Source organism: Oncorhynchus masou, chromosome 5, assembly GCF_036934945.1.
Source record: "Oncorhynchus masou masou isolate Uvic2021 chromosome 5, UVic_Omas_1.1, whole genome shotgun sequence".
NCBI lineage: Eukaryota > Metazoa > Chordata > Actinopteri > Salmoniformes > Salmonidae > Oncorhynchus > Oncorhynchus masou.
In genome coordinates, this window is record NC_088216.1 from 71016005 (window position 1) to 71034846 (window position 18842).

At 41.7% G+C, this 18842-nt stretch overlaps 1 protein-coding gene across 13 annotated transcripts; it reads left to right on the top strand.

Annotated features, from left to right (window-relative positions):
- Positions 1 to 99: 99 nt before the first annotated feature.
- Positions 100 to 18772, top strand: LOC135540179 (PHD finger protein 20-like). Of its 13 annotated transcripts, none has more exons than XM_064966620.1 (18): positions 100 to 233; positions 1219 to 1363; positions 3059 to 3162; positions 3394 to 3574; positions 3740 to 3824; positions 3919 to 3995; positions 7326 to 7941; positions 8187 to 8237; positions 8338 to 8607; positions 8706 to 8924; positions 9411 to 9506; positions 10700 to 10855; positions 13387 to 13568; positions 13816 to 13915; positions 14522 to 14717; positions 14806 to 15277; positions 15437 to 15623; positions 16348 to 18772. In XM_064966620.1, the coding sequence occupies exons 2-18, from the start codon at positions 1322 to 1324 to the stop codon at positions 16488 to 16490; spliced, it is 3177 nt and encodes a 1058-aa protein (XP_064822692.1). In that variant the 5' UTR covers positions 100 to 233; positions 1219 to 1321; the 3' UTR covers positions 16491 to 18772. The 13 variants fall into 13 exon arrangements, with proteins under 13 accessions (XP_064822692.1, XP_064822696.1, XP_064822699.1 ...); XM_064966624.1 differs by having other exon boundaries at positions 8706 to 8906; positions 9408 to 9506; XM_064966627.1 differs by having other exon boundaries at positions 8706 to 8906.
- The last annotated feature ends 70 nt before the right edge of the window (positions 18773 to 18842 follow it).

Genomic DNA, 18842 nt, shown 5'->3' on the forward strand with positions numbered 1-18842 from the left:
TATATATGGCTCTGGCACAAGTAGCCTCCGCCATGCACCCCTGTGATGCGAGAACAGAAGGTCCTTTTAATAATGGCACATGCGTAGTTGCGTGCCATTCGCCGGTAGTGCGACTCGAGTGCATCGGGAAGAAAATTTAACTGCGTGCACTGGAATCAGACGTGGAGGCACCACACGAAAATATTTTATCGCTCATTGCACATCACCATCGGGAAGAATACTCAGAAATCAAGGTAACATTTGATGCAACATTTTAGTCTTAGCGAAATAATAGACAAAGATTTTATGCATCAATAACACAAAAGATTGTGAATGCTGCTTGTGCTTCCTGAGTTCTAAACAAATAACTTTAAAATACTTGTAATGTTGACGTATTTTGCCTTATGGATATCTTATACAGTTTATACTGTTTGGAGTAAGGTTGACTTGTAATTGTTTTTCTGGAGGGTTCGGCAGCTTCAGGGATGTAAAAAATGCTATATTTCCATGCAGTATTTAGTACCGTAAGAAAAGTGTGGCCTACAGAGGCCCCGCGATTCCCTTAAGAATGACAATCTGAATGGCCTGTAAGATTTCTAAAGCCCGCCCCTATCAGACCCTTTAACCAATTAGCTTTGTTGAAATTACTGACGAACTACAGTGTAATATAATGAACACTCCCACTCCTTACAGAATATCTGACAATAAGCTTTCAGAAACTATAGTCAACAAAGCGAGTTTTGCAGTCGTGAATTGTGTAAAACCCTACGCATTTTATTTGAGCCTCACTTTTGAGTGGATGCTAGGTGATTGCTTAAACGCAGAACGCGCAGACGGCTTTCCCCCCAAAGAATTGGGATAAAAAAACATGGCATAGTAGGACAGGATTAGGCTATATTTCGATATTTTTTTGTGCCAGGCTTCTGTTCTCGGGCTACATAGTACATTTAAAGCCATGGACTATTAGTAGGCCTTTAGTTGAGGGTCCAAATTGAAGGTTATTTTCACCCTTTATCAGGCGTAGTATATTAAACAACAGATGTGTATTGCGCGCCATTTGCTTCCATTTGATTGTGGTTGCTTCCGTGCGTCTTGAGCGACACCGTCAGTCCAACAAATAATAATGCCCTATTCATTCACAAGTGTTTTGTCGGAATAGGTGTGTTTATTGAACCTACCTACGGTAGGTTCGTGTTATTCAACTGGCCTATCTGCATAACTAGCTTAATCTAATTTCAGAGACCATTGCTATTGTCTCAATACGTGGAATGTTCGCCTGACCAGAACACGTGGTTTGCCAAGTAGCGTGAAGATATCCGGCTACTAGCTAGGTTGCATTGATATGGAATATGCTCAAAGTCTCTCCCCGAAGGTGAGTTTTGCGGTGAGTTTGGCCTCCCCAAAGTAGGCTAATGTATTGCATAGATATGTTTAGAATTGTGTGTTTCCCGGTGATTTGAAGGTGATTGTGTTTGACTGTGATAGAGAGAATACAATGTATCCAGGGCCCGAAACAACAATGTAACGCTAAGCAATGGACCAGACAATGGATGGACCGTTTGAGTAGCAATGCATATTTTATTTGAGCAAACTTCACAATCAAAATGAACATCTTAGTAAATTACCAAAATTATGATGAATCGTTATACTTTGATCACCCCGATTGAACAAAAAAATAGGGATACAGAATAGACTGTCGGAATTTCATAGCGTGCTGCCCACGTCTTCGAAAGCTTTCTGGCTCTTGACCTCATTTATTAGGCTACTGGCTGCAGAAAGATGCTCAATACGTGGATTAGACAGTATTCATGTACAAATCGATGGTCTTTCATAAGGGTTGCTTGCAAAAGCTTCAGAGGAAGGTTTGTGTGCTGGTTTGCCCTGGAGGACCGGTTTCTATTCACCTCAATTTAGGTAGCATCCTTTGTGAAGCAAGCAGGTGGCCATAGGTTGAGATCTGAGGTAGGCAGGAGGCATATAGGGGTTTCTTTGCTAAGTGTTTTTTTGGATAAACATTGGAGTATGATACATGATGGATCATATATATTTGATATCATAAAGGGTTCATAAAACACTTTAAGGAATATGCTTCAGAAATCATGCAAACTGAATATCAAGCGATATGAAGGGTGTCAATGGTTATGCCATCTTTGGAAGAGCACCAGATGTAAGGGAATTTTACATCACACTTTATGTAGTATGACTTTGCTAATAAAGAGCTCGTAGTGCTTATGATAATGACTACTTTATGCATGCTCTAATGCCTGAAAGTTTTTCTTTCTCACTGAGTTCCGTAGACTACAATGTCCACTTATCTTTGGATGAAACCAACTAAGATATATATATTTTATAATATCATTGTTGAGAACTAGAAGTCACCAAAATATAATCTAGACAGTCAAGTGTTTTTTGCACGGCAGGATTACTGATATTACTGATAGGATTACTGATAATGTTCGATCACAAGAACACAAATAGCCATGGCAAAAAGTATAGAATTGCAGGAAATTGGAAAATGGCACATTTTTCTCTCTGCTGACAACTCTGGACTGATTTAAGCCGCGCCCACAACCCCCATGCCTGGTGGAATCCCCGTTTTTTTAATCCTTTATTTAACCAGGCAAGTCAGTTAAGAACAAATTCTTATTTTCAGTGTGTGTGTTTTTGCTTCACTTTGGAGAAAAGCGTCTGACGAATGGCATATTATTGTTTGTGTATTTATGTAATAATTCCTTTCTCTCTCAGCCATATAGTCAAGCGTCATCCAATTTTCTCTCCTCTCTTGATGGCAGTCCCCTCAAAATGACTAAGGCCCTTAGAACCGTTGTTTGCTTTCATGTTCCACTAATGTGATTTGTTATGTAACAAGTAGACTCTGATCAAAAGAAATTAAGAAAACTGACAAAATTCTCCACTGATTATGGTACCGGTCCTGTCTAAGCCAGTTCGCTCTAAAGCCAGTCTCTCGCAACTCTGGTTATTTTTTGTGTGACCTTGTGTAGGAACCGCACCATTGGCAATTTAGGTACTGGAATTATGAGTTTTCTGGTGTTTAACCAGGTAGAACTGTGCCTCTCAGCAGGAGGTGGATGTGGACACAATGAGCAAGACACCCCCTAACAGAAGAGGAATAACCTTTGAGGTGGGAGCAACGCTGGAGGCCAGAGACGCCCTCAAAAACTGGTGAGTCATTCTTCAGTTCCTCTCTCACTCTTTGTCAGTAAATTGTCTTTCTCTACCTGCAATCTCTCTTTGTTGCTTTCCTCAGCTCCTTTTCAGTCTCTTTCTCTCACTGTCTGCTATTCTCTGTTATCCTAGCCTTTCTTATTACCTATACACCAATGATCTCTTGTCTTCAGTTGAGTTCCTTTGCTCCCATCTCAATCACCCCTCTCGTATACGCCCTGCTCCTAGGTATCCGGCCAACATAGAGAAGATTGACTATGATGACGAGAAGGTCCTGATCCACTACCGTCAGTGGAGCCACCGCTATGATGAGTGGTTTGACTGGACCAGCCCCTACCTGAGACCTGTAGAGAGGATCCAGCTGAGACGACAGGGACTGCTGGACGACTGTCCTATCCCTGTAAGAGATGTACTCTATTTACTTACTTATTCTCCCTATTATATCCCTACTGTTGCTCTACTTAGCTGTACCTGGCCTTCTGTTTGCTCCGCCTACTTCTATTTGATTTCATTTGCTCAGGCTGATACTGGATCCATGTTTGACAGTGACACTTCATTTCATCTGTCTGTCCAGGGATTTCATGTGAATGACAAGGTCCTCGCCAGTTGGTCTGATTGCCGCTTCTACCCTGCCAAGGTCTTGGCAGTGAATAAAGATGGTGAGTGGTTTGGAAGTACTCGTATACATATTGAAGAGATTTATGGATTCTGTTCAGCATTAACCTGATCCATCTGACCTCCATTTGCCCTCAGCATCTTACACCGTGAAGTTTTATGATGGCGTTGTCCAGACGGTAAAGGGGATCCACGTGAAACCTTTTGTAAGAGAGGTGAGCTCTTTGTTTCCTTCTCTCATCAGGGACTGTCAATAGTAGTTTTTACCTGTTCGAAGGGCATACACTACCAGTCAAAAGTTTGGAACACATACTCATTCAAGGGTTTTTCTTTCTTTTTACTATTTTCTACATTGTAGAATAATAGTGAAGACATCTAAACTATGAAATAACACATGGAATCACGTAGTAACCAAAGTGTTAATTAAACAAATTAAAATATATTTTAGATTCTTCAAAGTACCTACTAGAGGTCGACCGATTATTGGAGGACCAAAAAAGCTGATACCAATTAATCGGCCGATTTTAAATAAATAAAAATAATTTAAAAAAATATATATATATTTTTTAAATTTAATTATTTATTTATTTGTAATAATGACAATTACAACAATACTGAATGAACACTTTTAACTTAATATAATACATCAATAAAAATCCTTTTAGCCTCAAATAAGTAATAACCAATCAATTTGGTTTAAATAATGCAAAAACAAAGTGTTGGAGAAGTAAAAGTGCAATATGTGCCATGTAAAAAAGCTAACGTTTAAGGTCCTTGCTCAGAACATTAGAACATATGAAAGCTGGTGGTTACTTTTAACGAGACTTCAATATTCCAAGGTAAGAAGTTTTGGGTTGTAGTTAATATAGTATTTATAGGACTATTTCTCTCTATACCATTTGTATTTCATATACCTTTGACTATTGGATGTTCTTATAGGCACTTTAGTATCACCAGTGTAACAGTATAGCTTCCGTCCCTCTCCTCGCCCCTACCTGGGCTCGAACCAGGAACACATCCACAACAGCCACACTCGAAGCAGAGCTGCCCATCGCTCCACAAAAGCCGCGGCCCTTGCAGAGCAAGGGGAATAACTACTCCATGTCTCAGAGCGAGTGACGTTTGAAACACTATTAGCGTGCACCCCGCTAACTAGCTATCCATTTCAAATCGGTTACCCCAGCCATTAGGTTGATAGGCTTGAGGACATAAACAGCGCTGTGCTTGCGAAGAGCTGCTGGCAAAACGCACGAAAGTGCTGTTTGAATGAATGCTTACAAGCCTGCTGCTGCCTACCATCGCTCAGACTGCTCTATCAAATATCAAATCAGACTTAATAATAACACACAATAATACGAGCCTACGGGCCTTTCATTTATATGGTCGAATCCGGAAAGTATCATTTCGAAAACAAGACGTTTATTATTTCAGTGAAATACAGAACCATTCGGTATTTTATTTAACAGGTGGCATCCCTAAGTCTAAATATTATTGTTACATTGTACAACCTTCAATGTTCTGTCATAATTATGTAAAATTCTGACAAATTAGTTCGCAATGAGCCAGGCTTCCCAAACTGTTGCATATACCCTGACTCTGCATGCAATGAACGCAAGAGAAGTGACACACAATTTCACCTGGCTAATATTGCCTGCTAACCTGGATTTCTTTTAGCTAAATATGCAGGTTTAAAAATATATACTTCTGTGTATTGATTTTAAGAAAGGCATTGGTGTTTATGGTTAGGTACAGTCGTGCAACGATTGTGCTTTTTTCGCTAATGCGCTTTTGTTAAATCATACCCCAGCGTTGCATCGATTATATGCAAAGCAGGACACGCTAGATAAACTAGTAATATCATTAACCATGTGTTGTTAACTAGTGATTATGATTATTTGAAGGAGTTCCCACATGCTGAGCACTTGTTGGCTGCTTGTCCTTCACTGTGGTCAAACTCATCACAAACCATCTCAATTGGGTTGAGGTCATCTGATGCAGCACTCCATCACTCTCCTTCTTAGTCAAATAGCCCTTTCACAGCCTGGATGAGTTTTGGGTCATTGCCCTGTTGAAAAACAAATGATAGTCCCATTAAGCGCAGTTAATTGCTGATTTCTGAGGCTGGTAACTCTAATGAACTTATCTTCTGCAGCAGAGGTAACTCTGGGTCTTTTTGTCCTGTGGTGGACCTCATAAGCGCTAGTTTCATCATAGCGCTTGATGGTTTTTGCAACTGCACTTGAAGAAACCTTCAAAGTTCTTGACATTTTCCACATTGACTGACCATGTCTTCAAGTAATGATGGACTGTTGTTTCTCTTTGCATATTTGAGCTGTTCTTGCCATAATATGAACTTGGTCTTTTACCACATACGGCTATCTTCTGTATACCAACTCTACCTTGTCACAACACAACTGATTGGCTCAAACGCATTAAGAAGGAAAGAAATTCCACAAATGAACTTTTAACTTCTTATGGCTGCAGGGGCAGTATTGAGTAGCTTGTATGAAAGGTGCCCAGAGTAAACAGCCTGCTGCTCAGTCCCAGTTGCTAATATATGCATATTATTAGTAGTATTGGATAGAAAACACTCTTATAATGCTATTTATGACTAATGTTGACTACCCAATATGGCGGATATCTTTTTGGCTGCTTTGTTGTCTGAAAGCTGTACTCAGATTATTGCATGGTTTGCTTTTTCCGTAAAGTTTTTCTGAAATCTGACACAGCGGTTGCATTAAGTTTTTGTAACTACTGAACGTAACTGGCCAATGTATACCGAGATGTTTTTTATATACATATGCACTTTATCGAACAAAACATATGTATTGTGTAACATGAAGTCCTATGAGTGTCATCTGATCATCAAAGGTTAGTGATTCATTTTATGTCTTTGTGCTTTTTGTGACTCCTCTCTTTGGCTGGAAAAATGGCAAAATTTTTCTGTGACTTGGTGATGACCTAACATCATCGTTTGTGGTGCTTTCGCTGTAAAGCCTATTTGAAATCGGACACTTTGGTGGGATTAACAACAAGATTACCTTTAAATTTCTATAAGATACATGCATGTTTGAGGAATTTTAATTGAGATTTCTGTTTGAATTTGGGTCTCTGCACTTTCACGGGCTGTTGTCATATCGATCCCGGTAACGGGATTGCAGCCCTAAGAAGTTCTAACAAGACGCACCTGTTAATTGAAATGCATTCTAGATGACTACCTCATGAAACTGGTTGAGAGAATGCCAAGAGTTTGAAGCTGTCATCAATTTAAAGGTGGCTACTTTGAAAAATCTCAAATATAAAATGTATTTTGATTTGTTTAACACAGTTCCTGCATGATTCCATGTGTTATTTCATAGTTTTGATGTCTTCACTATTATTCTGAAATGTGGAAAAATAAATAAATAACCCTTGAACAACTTTTGACTGGTGCTGTATATCTGTTGATATTGTGTTGGCTTGCCATGCAGAGGATCATGTTTCTGTGGGTTGTACTTTACCTAATTTTCCAAAAATGTTTTCATCCCCCCTCTTTGTGGAAATAGAGAGGAGGAGGAAAGGCTCGGTCCACTGAGAGGAACGGCGCGAAGAAGCCCCAGAATGGCAGAGACCGGAGGCCTCAGGAATACGGCCCAAAAAATAAAAGAACAAGACGCAGTACCTCTGACCAGGAGGGGGACAGTGACACAGAGGATGGTGACAATAATGATGAAGATGACTGGCATGAGAGGGAGGTGGAGGAGAAGACAAAGAGGAAGGATAGTGAGGGGGATGTCACCAAAGAGACACCATTCATAGTTAAGCAGGAGGAGGATACAGAGCAACATGCAGGACAGAACAACCTCGGGGATCACGTGGCAGCCACTGTGGGCCCGACTGAAGTAAAAATGGAAGAAGACAGAGGACAGAGTGAAGAGAAGCCTACTCATTTAAATGAAGGGATAAAGAAAGAAGAGGTGGAAATGAAAACTGAGTACACAGTCCTGAGCTCACCTAATGAAACTAAGCCATCCACTGAGTCACCCAATCAGATGTCAACACAGACCGGGCCAGTGTCTGTCCCATTACCCTCAGCTATGTCCACCATTGACCGAGTGGAGCAGATGTCAGAAAGCCAACCAGATAGCGCCAAACCTGCACCACTGGCCCTCCCAGTGAAACGTAAGACCACACAACTCTTCAGAAAATCACGATCCAAAAGGCTTCCTTATATTTCCAAATAACGTAGCTGTCAGTGTACTGTACGTTTATTTAGAGGTTCTGTCCATTTTTAGAGGTTTCTTTTCTCACAAGTCGTCAAAATACTATAAAAGGTTTGAAAATATATTTGAGAATTGAATTGTTTTAATGTGTGTTGAATGTTGTCAGTCAGTGACAGTTTATATTGTCTCTGTCTTTATTTCCAGCGATAAGGAAGCAGGGTTTCCACAACCCCAACCGATTTAGCAGAGAGCCATGTGAGTTCTCACCCAGCACTCTGTTACATCAGTTTACATGAGTATCTCTCCACTCCTAGCTGTTTGTCCATCCTCTTACATGTCTCCATTGTGTTTTCAGTGTACAGAGTGATCAAAAACCAGCCTCCCCCAGTCCTGTCCATCAACTTGGACCACAACCCATTTAAATGCAGTGCTGTAGGCTGCACCAAGTCGTTCCGCAAGGCCAAACTGCTTCACTACCACATGAAATACTACCATGGAGAGGAGCAGCAGCTAGAGGATGATCTAAGCCCCACCAGGAGCGCCCAGACACGGGCCTCAGAGAAGCACCCCTCCCCTACCTCTCTGGAAAGTCCTAAGAGGAGACGCACCATCTCCGCCTCAATGCGTAAGTGTCAAAAAAGGGACTTAGCTACATGATAGATTCACCCAAAGAGGAAATCAGTTTTATCCATAATATTAATATTGTGTTTCCATGCCCGGCAGACTCCAATGTGCACAGTCCTACTAGAACTCCCCCATCTCCACGTAGTGAGGCTAAGACAATGAACAGACGCACATCAGCTCCACCTGCTGTCAACACCCAGCGCCAGCAGCAGAGGGCTCTACTGAGGGAGAAGAGCAAAGAGAACCAACTGGACAGAAATGGACAGAGACTAGTGGAGACGGAGTCTACTGAGAGCAGTGGTATGGACATATGTCTGTGTAAGATGTGAAATGACAACGAGAAGGCTTCTAAAAAAAATCCTCTCGACTATATATTTTTTTTCGTCCTCTGTTAATAGTCCCAATTTAACTTTTTTTAAAAATGTATTTAACGTTCCCATGATATTGACTTTCAATAAGCAAAGTGTCACTTGCCACATCATGATGAGAAAGGCATTATATGATGCGGCAAGTGTGACAGTTTGCTTCTTAAATCTTAAACATTTTGGGACTCTTCATTTGTGGACTAATTAAAGAAAATACTCAAAGATAGTTTGAGTGGATTTCTTTCCTTTAAATAGGCCATTAGCTATGAGCAAATGTGTAGTTATCTTTGCTGATTTCTGATCGAAAATCCACTTTCTCTTAACATGACACAACAGGATTATTGTGAAATGGTGCATGCTCCAGTGTTTGTAATGGCGGAACACGCCTTCAGTGTCTAGAGCACTCCTAACACTTGGTTCCCCCGTGTCACTCCAGCAGTGGTGAAAGAACGAGATCGGCTGAAGGATAAGAAACAGAGGGACTTCCTTCGTATTAATCTGAAGAAAAAGAAGAAGAAAAAGAAGGTCAAGTGTGGTAAGGAGACACTAGTCGTCTTACTGTTCTGCATGGGGCTCCTGTCCTATAGCTTTAGCGCCACTGCATGTGCAACGCTTCATTCAGGCCATGGGAAGACCCCTGATATATTACCTTCACACCTCTTGGTAGGTGTTTTATTTCTTTAAAAAAAATGTATATCCTTATTTTAGCAGGTAAGTTGACTGAACACATTCTCATTTATAGCAATGACTTGGAGAATAGTTACAGGGGAATGAATGGGCCAATTGGAAGCTAGGTATGGTATGACTGCTAGATTGGGGAATTTAGCCAGGACACCAGGGTTAACACCCCTACTTTTAATAAGTGGCATGGGATCTTTAGTGACCATCGAAAGATGGCACCCTACACAGGGGAAAGTCCCCAATCATTGCCCTGAGGCATTGGTATATGTTTTCTTAGACTATAGAGAAAGAGTGCCTCCTACTGGCCCTCCAACACCACTTCCAGCAGAATCTGGTCTCCCATCCAGGGAGCGACCAGGACAACCCTGCTTCGCTTCAGAGGCAAAGCAGCAGTGTGGTAGGGATTGGAGGAGCACTACAACTGCTGTGTCCTCACTACTCACCTACGTCACTTCATCAGTCAAATAGCCGCTGATCATTTTGTTTGAATCAGCCGTCTTGTGCTTTTACCCCTTTTCCTCTGACTGATGATTTGCACATCTTTTGCTCATGTTTGGTTCATATAATAACACAGGCCTTTATTCTGGTTTTATTAACCATCTGACTCATCTGTTTGAACTCTACTGCTAGGCACAAGCTACTGTGATGCCACTTTTGTAGCCAAGTTTGAACCACTATTGGTCTATTGACCTAGTTTAAATTCACTCTGGATCTGTGGATGACACTTGTTATAACACACATACAGTATTAAGAGGATGGTTTGTTCACTGTGTACATTCACACACAAATAGTTTTTATTTGGACTGTTTTGGCCAGTTCAGCTCTCAGAAACACTCATGTAAAGGGGTTTTGTGGACACAAGTTTGTTGTCTTTGTTGTAACGACATATTCTCACACCCATAATAGTATTTTCAGCTGGAAACACAGTTTGGTTTCATATATTGTCTGTTTGACCCCCCGAAAAGATTAGTTCTTGTTTGTCCTCATCAGCATTTCCAAAGTTGACATTTTGTTCTGCGTCTGCTTCCCCCTCCCCTTTATTAACAGAGTACACAGGTAGTGAGGAGAATATTGACATCTCAATATTCGCTCTTCAGTCCAAATTGAATTTGCCACTCAAATTCCCCCTCTCACACAATCACAAGCCTGAGTCCTACCACTTCAGGCCCGGATACAACCAGTCAGAGCAGATGCACGTGGATGGTGGGTATTATTGTGTGTCTGAGTGTGTGCGTCACTCTCTACCCTTTGCCTGGTTTCAGTCCATAAGTCATTTGTTCAAACCGTCGACCTGTGTATCTTTTCCATTCCGTATCGAACTGATCTTGCTAATAATTTTCCACACTTTCAAACTAAGTAGACCTGTTGTCACAGTTGTGGACTGATTCTATAGTTTATTGATTGAATCTGGGGCCTTTTCTTTGCTGCCATGGCTTGCTTTATTCTCATCGGTTTGTTATATGTTCGACTCACAGTGCTATGCATAAGGGATATCCTGTATGTTATAGAGGTCGATCGATTATGATTTTTCAACGCCGATACCGATTATTGGAGGACCAAAAAAAGCCGATACCAATTAAATCGGGCCGAGATATATATCGGCCCGATTTAATTGGTATCGTCTTTTTTTAAATATATACATTTTTTTATTTGTAATAATGCCAATTACAACAATACTGAATGAACACTTGTTTTAACTTAATATAATACATCAATAAAATCAATTTACCCTCAAATATAATGAAACATGTTCAATTTGGTTTAAATAATGCAAAAACAAAGTGTTGGAGAAGTGCAATATGTGCCATGTAAAAAAGCTAACATTTAAGTTCCTTGCTCAGAACATGAGAACATATGAAAGCTGGTGGTTCCTTTTAAGGATTCTTCAAACTTCCCAGGTAAGACGTTTTAGGTTGTAGTTATTATAGGAATTGTAGGACAATTTTCGCTCTATACGATTTGTATTTCATATACCTTTTTGACTATGGGATGGTCTTATAGGCACTTTAGTATTGCCAGTGTAACCGTCGAGCTTCCCTGGGCTCGAACCTGGAACACAACGACAACAGCCACCCTCGAAGCAGCGTTACCCATGCAGAGCAAGGGGAACAACCACTCCAAGTCTCAGCGAGTAACATTTGGAACGCTACTAGCGCGCACCCCGCTTACTAGCTAGCCATTTCACATCGGTTACACAGCCTAATCTCGGGAGTTGATAGACTTGAAGTCATAAACAGCACAATGCTTGAAGCTCAGCGAGGAGCTGCTGGCAAAACGCACAAAAGTGCTGTTTGAATAAATGCTTACGAGCCTGCTGCTGCCTACCACCGCTCAGTCAGACTTCTCTATCAAATCATAGACTAAGTTATAACATAATAACACACAGAAATACGAGCCGTATATCATTAATATGGTTGAACCCGGAAACTATCATCTCGAAAACAAGACGTTTATTATTTCAGTGAAATACGGAACCGTTCCATATTTTACCTAAGCGGTGGCATCCATTAGTCTAAATATTCCTGTTACATTGCACAGCCTTCAATGTTATGTCATAATTACGTAACATTATGGCAAAGTAGCCGGCCCAAACTGTTGCATATACACTGACTGCGTGCAATGAACGCAAGAGAAGTTAACACAATTTCACATGGTTATTATTGCCTGCTAACCTGGATTTCTTTTAGCAAAATATACAGGTTTAAAAATATATATTTCTGTGTATTGACTTTAAGAAAAGCATTTGTGTTTATGGTTAGGTACAGTCGTGCAACGATTGTGCTTTTTTCGCAAATGCGCTTTTGTTAAATCATCCCCCGTTTGGCGAAGTTGGCTGTCATTGTTAGGAAGAAATAGTCTTCACAGAGTTCGCAACGAGTCAGGTTAGCAGGCTATATCAACTAAATATGCAGGTTTAAAAATATATACTTGTGTATTGATTTTAAGTACGGCATTGATGTTTATGGTTAGGTACACATTGGAGCAAGACAGTCCTTTTTCGCGAATACGCACCGCATCGATTATATGCAACGCAGGGCACTCTAGATAAACTAGTAATATCATCAACCATGTGTAGTTAACTAGTGATAATGATAGATTTTTATAAGATAAGTTGAATGCTAGCTAGCAACTTACCTTGGCTTCTTAATGCATTCGCGTAACAGGCAGGCTCCTCGTGGAGTGCAATGTAATCAGGTAGTTAGAGCGTTGGACTAGTTAACTGTAAGGTTGCAAGATTGAATCCCCGAGCTGACAAGGTAAAAAATCTGTCATTCTGCCCCTGAACAAGGCAGTTAACCCACTGTTCCTAGGCACTCATTGTAAATAAGAATGTGTTCTTAACTGACTTGCCTAGTTAAATAAAGTCTATATAAAGGTGTCCAAAAGAAACGATTTCCGATTTAGGAGAACTTGATATCGGCCCTAATTAATCGGCCATTCCAATGAATCGGTCGACCTCTAGTATGTTACAATGCTGTAGATAACATGAGCTATAGTTTCCTCCTATATTTCTACCATGGAAGCCCCCTCTGCTTGTGTTGCAATAATCTCTTGATCAAACATATCAGTTACATCCAGATCACATTATCTCCTGCGGACTCACATTGGCAAATATACTGAAACCAGCTCATGGAGGAAATCTCGATGTTACAATGCTACTAAAGGAGACTAGGGTCACTGACCAGGGTTGTCTTTATTAGTTAACCCTTTCCATCCCTTGATTTCTCCTCTAGATGAGGATAGCATCAGTGATTGGTCCACTGACAGTTGTGAGTGGAGTGATGACGAGCTGGGGGTGGAGCTGGACAATGCAACAACTCCCCTAAGTCTGGGCTCTGTTGCTTTGGAGACAGGCAGTCAGGAGGTTGTGCGTTGCGTCTGTGAGGCAGAAGAGGAAAACGACTTCATGATACAGGTGAGCTGCTTGGGGGTTTACCTGACTCTAGCCCTGATCTGCCTCCAATACACATCATTGAGTCTGAAATAAATAGTTGGTGGCAATCCACTAGTCTCTCAATCATTTAAATCAATCACATTTGTCAAACCGCACAACTCAAGGTCGAGCCCAACTCAGTTTCTCTAAACGCAAGCTCAGGCCAACAGTTAGCAGCAGGGAGGAAAACTCAGTTTGATAGTGTTGCTCCCTGGCCTTGTCTCTCCAGTGTGAGGAGTGTCTGTGCTGGCAGCATGGCACCTGCATGGGCCTCCTGGAGGAGAACGTCCCGGACAAATACGCCTGCTACGTCTGCAGAGACCCACCAGGTGAGAGCCAGCAAACACACAACTTGGCTTAATAGAAACTCCATTTCGGGTTTCTCTATGGGGTTACTTGGGTAAGGGAAAGGAGAAGTTAACACAAGACAAGCCAGTACATTTAACTGTGGTTTTTGGGGCTGTGTTTTATTGTAATAAGAATTTCCAGGTGAACATAAAGAGAGAGTTCAATCAAAAATCAGTTTATTACAAACCAGGGAGCTCCAGCCCGAGAGGTTTGCTAGCCTTCTGGAGAGGACCTTTTTACTCTAATCAGCACCAAATATTTTCCAAAACAAAAGGCAATGACTGCCAGCTGCTACAGAATCATTGTTTTATGTCATCAATGGAATAATAATCAGTGTCCTCTGTCGTATCTTCAGTAGCTCTGACTTCAATCACTATCAACAGATATGAGGACATTTTGTAATGTTCAGTATCAAGTCTAGTGACCACCATCCTACACACGTGTCACAAATAGAACACTAGAAATCGTGTGTGTTACAGAAAGGGGAAAATATATAAATATGCTAAACATTGTTAATCACTCTAATATGAACTTTTCACCTTACATTTTCCCATCACACTTATGATATCACGTCACCTCTGTTCCAGGTCAGAGGCAAAGCCTGCGCTACCGGTATGACCGTGATTGGCTGAGCAGTGGTCACATGTATGGTCTGTCCTTCCTGGATGAGAACTACTCCCACCAGAATGCCAAGAAGATTGCAGCAACACACCAGCTACTAGGAGACGTACAGCGTGTGGTGGAGGTGCTCAATGGCCTCCAGCTCAAAATGAGCGTCCTACAGTAAGTAGTGTTGAATGGAAAAACTCATGAATCAATATCTATCCTTACAAAATGTTTGGAGTTTGATTGCCTTTGTGTTCCCCTGTAGGACCCAGACCCACCCAGACCTGCAGTTGTGGTGCCAGCCCTGGAAAAGAGCAGAGAGGCCCTGGAGGAGAGGTGGCTCGGGGACGGGCACTGACGCAGCACCCTCTCCTGCGCTAACAGACGAGGGTTCCGAGAAGGACCACAAGAGTCTCGCTCGTGGTGGCGCAGAAGCTCTGATGTCAGCCGCCATGGAGAAGCTTAGCCGAGCCTCCTCCTCCTCCTCCTCGTCTTCTTCCTCGCCCTATCAGTCGTTCCAGGACTCGTACATAATGAGTGAGCATTGCTACCAGAAGCCGCGGGCATACTACCCTGCAGTGGAGCAGAGGCTGGTGGTGGAGACCACACGGAGGGGATCTGAACTGGAGGACAGCCTAAGAAGCACTGAGGACCTGCTGGAGAGAGAGCAGCGCTATGGAGGCATGCTGGAGACAGCCAGGCCCAAAGCTCCCACACACCTGAACACTCACACCAAGGTCAGTTCTGTTTCAGCCTTCAGACATTCTCCTTCAACATCTCTACCCGTCTGTCTATATTGTACCATCTATCCATCCATACACCCCGCATACACTATAGAGTGGTAGATACTCTAAAAAGTCAACTTCACGACTGAATCCTCTTTCCCATATGTCCAGGGTTCAGATGTTGGTCGGTGGGGCCAGGCCGAGGTGAAGCGAGAGGAGGGTGTTGGCTGCGGTGGGGGAGGGGACGTGGACGGCAGTGGCCAGCAGCACCAGTGGCAGATCAACCTGCTGGATCACATAGATGCTGTCCAGGACGAGGTCACACACAGGATGGACTTCATCGAGAGGGAGCTGGATGGTGAGATGACAACAGCCCCTCTGTTTTCTGTTTATTAGTAAGGAAAGCATTTTAATGCCACAATTATCGTATATGTACAGTGAATAAGAGTTTCATGCAAAACAAGTCAAATAAAGACAGTAGCTTTCTTTCTTGTCCATCACAATTGTAGCTACAATCAATTAACCTATTTCTTATTGCCACATGGGTGCAGTGAAATGTTGTTTTACAGGGTAAGGCACCCCTGGAACAAATTTGGGTTAGGTGCCTTGCTTAAGGGCAGGCACATCGACAAATTTTTCACCTTGTCAGCTCGGTTATTCAAATCCGCAACCTTTCGAATACTGGCCCAATGCTCTTAACTGCTAGGCTACCTGCTGCCCTAATAATCAAATCAAATTGTATTAGTCACATGCGCCTAATACAACAGGTACATCAAACCTTGTAATGAAATGCTTACTTACGAGGCTTTAACTGACAGTGCAGTTAAAAAAAAAAAATACAGATGAGAAAAGTAACAAGTAGTTAAAGAGGAGCAGTAAAAAAGAACAATATATAGTGGGGTGTGCTGGTACAGAATCAATGTGCGGGGTCACTGGTTAGTTGAGGTAGTCGGAGATACTCATAATAATAATCTCTCAGTAAGTCGCTCTGGATAAGAGCGTCTGCTAAATGACTTAAATGTAAATGTATGTATTGTGAACTAAACATCAGTGATTGACAATGTTCCATCTCTCCTCTTCAGTGTTGGAGAGCTGGCTGGACTACACAGGAGAGCTGGAGCCCCCAGAGCCCCTGGCCCGGCTGCCTCAGCTCAAACACCGCATGAAGCTGCTGCTGACAGAGCTGGCCAAGGTGCAGCAGATCGCTCTGTGCTGCTCCACATGAGGGCGCAAGTGAGCAGTGTGACATCCATGTGCACAGCATTCGGAGAGACAATGAGGGGATTTGATTAATGCCCCGGGCCAGCCCTGTGTGAACCATGTCAGCATTGTTTGCATTCATTTTGGAACTGTGCTGCCTCCCGGACGTGAGCCAGGTGCCCCGTTTTGGCCGTCCACAAAGTCTGCTCAAAACTAAAGTGATGTAGGTTAAGCATGTGGAGTAATGAGGAGGGTTCTGTTTTCACATGCAAAAGTGATTGCTTTTGAGAAGGCTTTATCTGCCTTCGCAATGAAAACACATTATTCTTTTCCATAAAATATGTTTCGGAATGATGCACCGCTGGGCACACACTGATTGATTCAATGTTTCCATGTCATTTTAATGAAATGACGTTGAACCAATGTGGAATAGACGTTGATTTGGCGTCTGTGTCCAGTGGGAGGTTGCCTTGTTGACAACATGACCGAGTGGCGCAGATCACTGTTCAATTTGAGAAGGGCGCTCCTCCCTCACGGCTTTTACCCGTCACATGCCATAGCCCGGTGCACTTAATTGAACTCCCTCATTGCATTTGAGAGCAGCACTAACTGGTCTATCTATGGCATTGGGGGGTTGGACTGAGGAGAATTTACCAGAAAATTTAATGCAAATGCACTTATTTTCATTATGCTGTAGACTGGTGGGCGCATCTCACGGCATGGGGTTGAATGCTTGAGGATGTCAGTTGGTCTTCCTCTTTAAGGACTCAAGTCTGAACAGGGAAAACTCCACAGAATGGAAATGTACTGTATCATAGTCAAAGATACAGATGGTAATGGATGGAGTAAATATAAGAGAACCAACAGGGACAGTTTATGGTAGTATGGGTTTGTTGGTGCAAACCTGCATCATATTAATGCCTTGGTCTGAGGTTCAGTTTGAAGCTTGCTGACAAGTACTTACCAAATTGTTGCGCTGCAATGTGTATTCAAAGACTTCACCTGAACTTCTGATAGGCACACTTTTAATCTTCATAATGACAACTTTCAGTAACTGACTGAACTCTTTCCTTGGAGCCATGTTCAGCAAACTTTTTTCCTTTCTGTAAAGTACTTAGTATTTGATTATCTCCCATTGCATAATTGTTAAGCTTATGTTTGTTGAACATGTGGACTGTTTTACGGAGCATAGCCGTAATATTAGGGCTGGGGCGATACCAGTATTTCAATACTCATTTAGTGCCGTGGCAAGGAAACATAACACTGTGGATTTAACTTACTTAGGAAAACAGCCATAATGTTAGAAACAAACATCATTCTGTTGTCATCGAGTCACAGTTTATTTATATTTCAAGCTATAGCACACTATTTTACATGAAGCAGGTTTTTAAAGGATCAACAAATTTAGTCAGTTTTGTTTTCATTTTTGCCATGGGAAATGTTTTGCGATACCGGTATTGTCACAGGCCTACTTCATAAGATTTTAAATAGGGAGTGAAAATACAAACTATATATTCTTATATAATGGCACTGTAGGTAGATAAGTACTGTCTTTCTGATTTTACGCAGTGAATTATATTGCTACAGCTTATACAGTTAGTGTCTATTCTAGACACTGGAGGGACCGTATCACACATTTTGACAAGTGACATTTCTGGATTGAAAGAATATATATATATATATTAGTTGAAATGTTTGGTTTCTTTCCATTCTCATTGTTTTCTTGTGGATATCCTCTATCCTATTCACTCTTGTCTCAATGTCTTTGGTTGAATTCCTGCCCGACTACATTGCAACTGTATGCCAGATCTTTGAAAGCATGTATAGATAGGTATTTAACATTTTTAGTTAGCCACATCAAATGATCTCACAATCAGGTGCCTGAATCCACAGTCGATGACTTCTCACAAAACCATTGGTTGATGCAATGCAACACCTGCCCATCTAGTTTGGTAGGAACTCGACTTTCAACTTTGCTTCACTTTGACCTTTGGCTTGCTGCAAATAATTGTGGAGATGTCTGCTATGACCTCAGCATTATGTGCTCTGTTCTCAGTGAAAGACTTGTGACGGACCTATACATTTCTCTTGTATTCTTTCACCTGTACTGTTTATTTGCAATATTTTGTGTAAATGCATCTGAATGTCATTTTCTTGGGTTGAATTTGTATTGATTTAGCTATTTTTAAACAGTCCTCCAAAAATAACCTTACCCTACTCGTGTCAGCCAGGTTAATAACCAAACGAGATGTTGAAAGAAGTGCAACAGATGCTGGTGCATAAATAAACTACTATCCCTTCCATTGATATGAATACTGTTGATCTGTCTGAGGATTAAGACGCACGTGGTTTTGAACATATCAATTGTGCTCTCTTG

Bases quoted from the DNA above. Each gene is read 5' to 3' on its own strand.
- LOC135540179 (XM_064966620.1), top strand. From the start codon at position 1,322: ATGGAATATGCTCAAAGTCTCTCCCCGAAGGTGAGTTTTGCG. The intron at 15,278-15,436 runs GTCAGTTCTGTT...CCATATGTCCAG, and splicing joins ACCTGAACACTCACACCAAG to GGTTCAGATGTTGGTCGGTG. The intron at 15,624-16,347 runs GTGAGATGACAA...TCTCCTCTTCAG, and splicing joins CATCGAGAGGGAGCTGGATG to TGTTGGAGAGCTGGCTGGAC.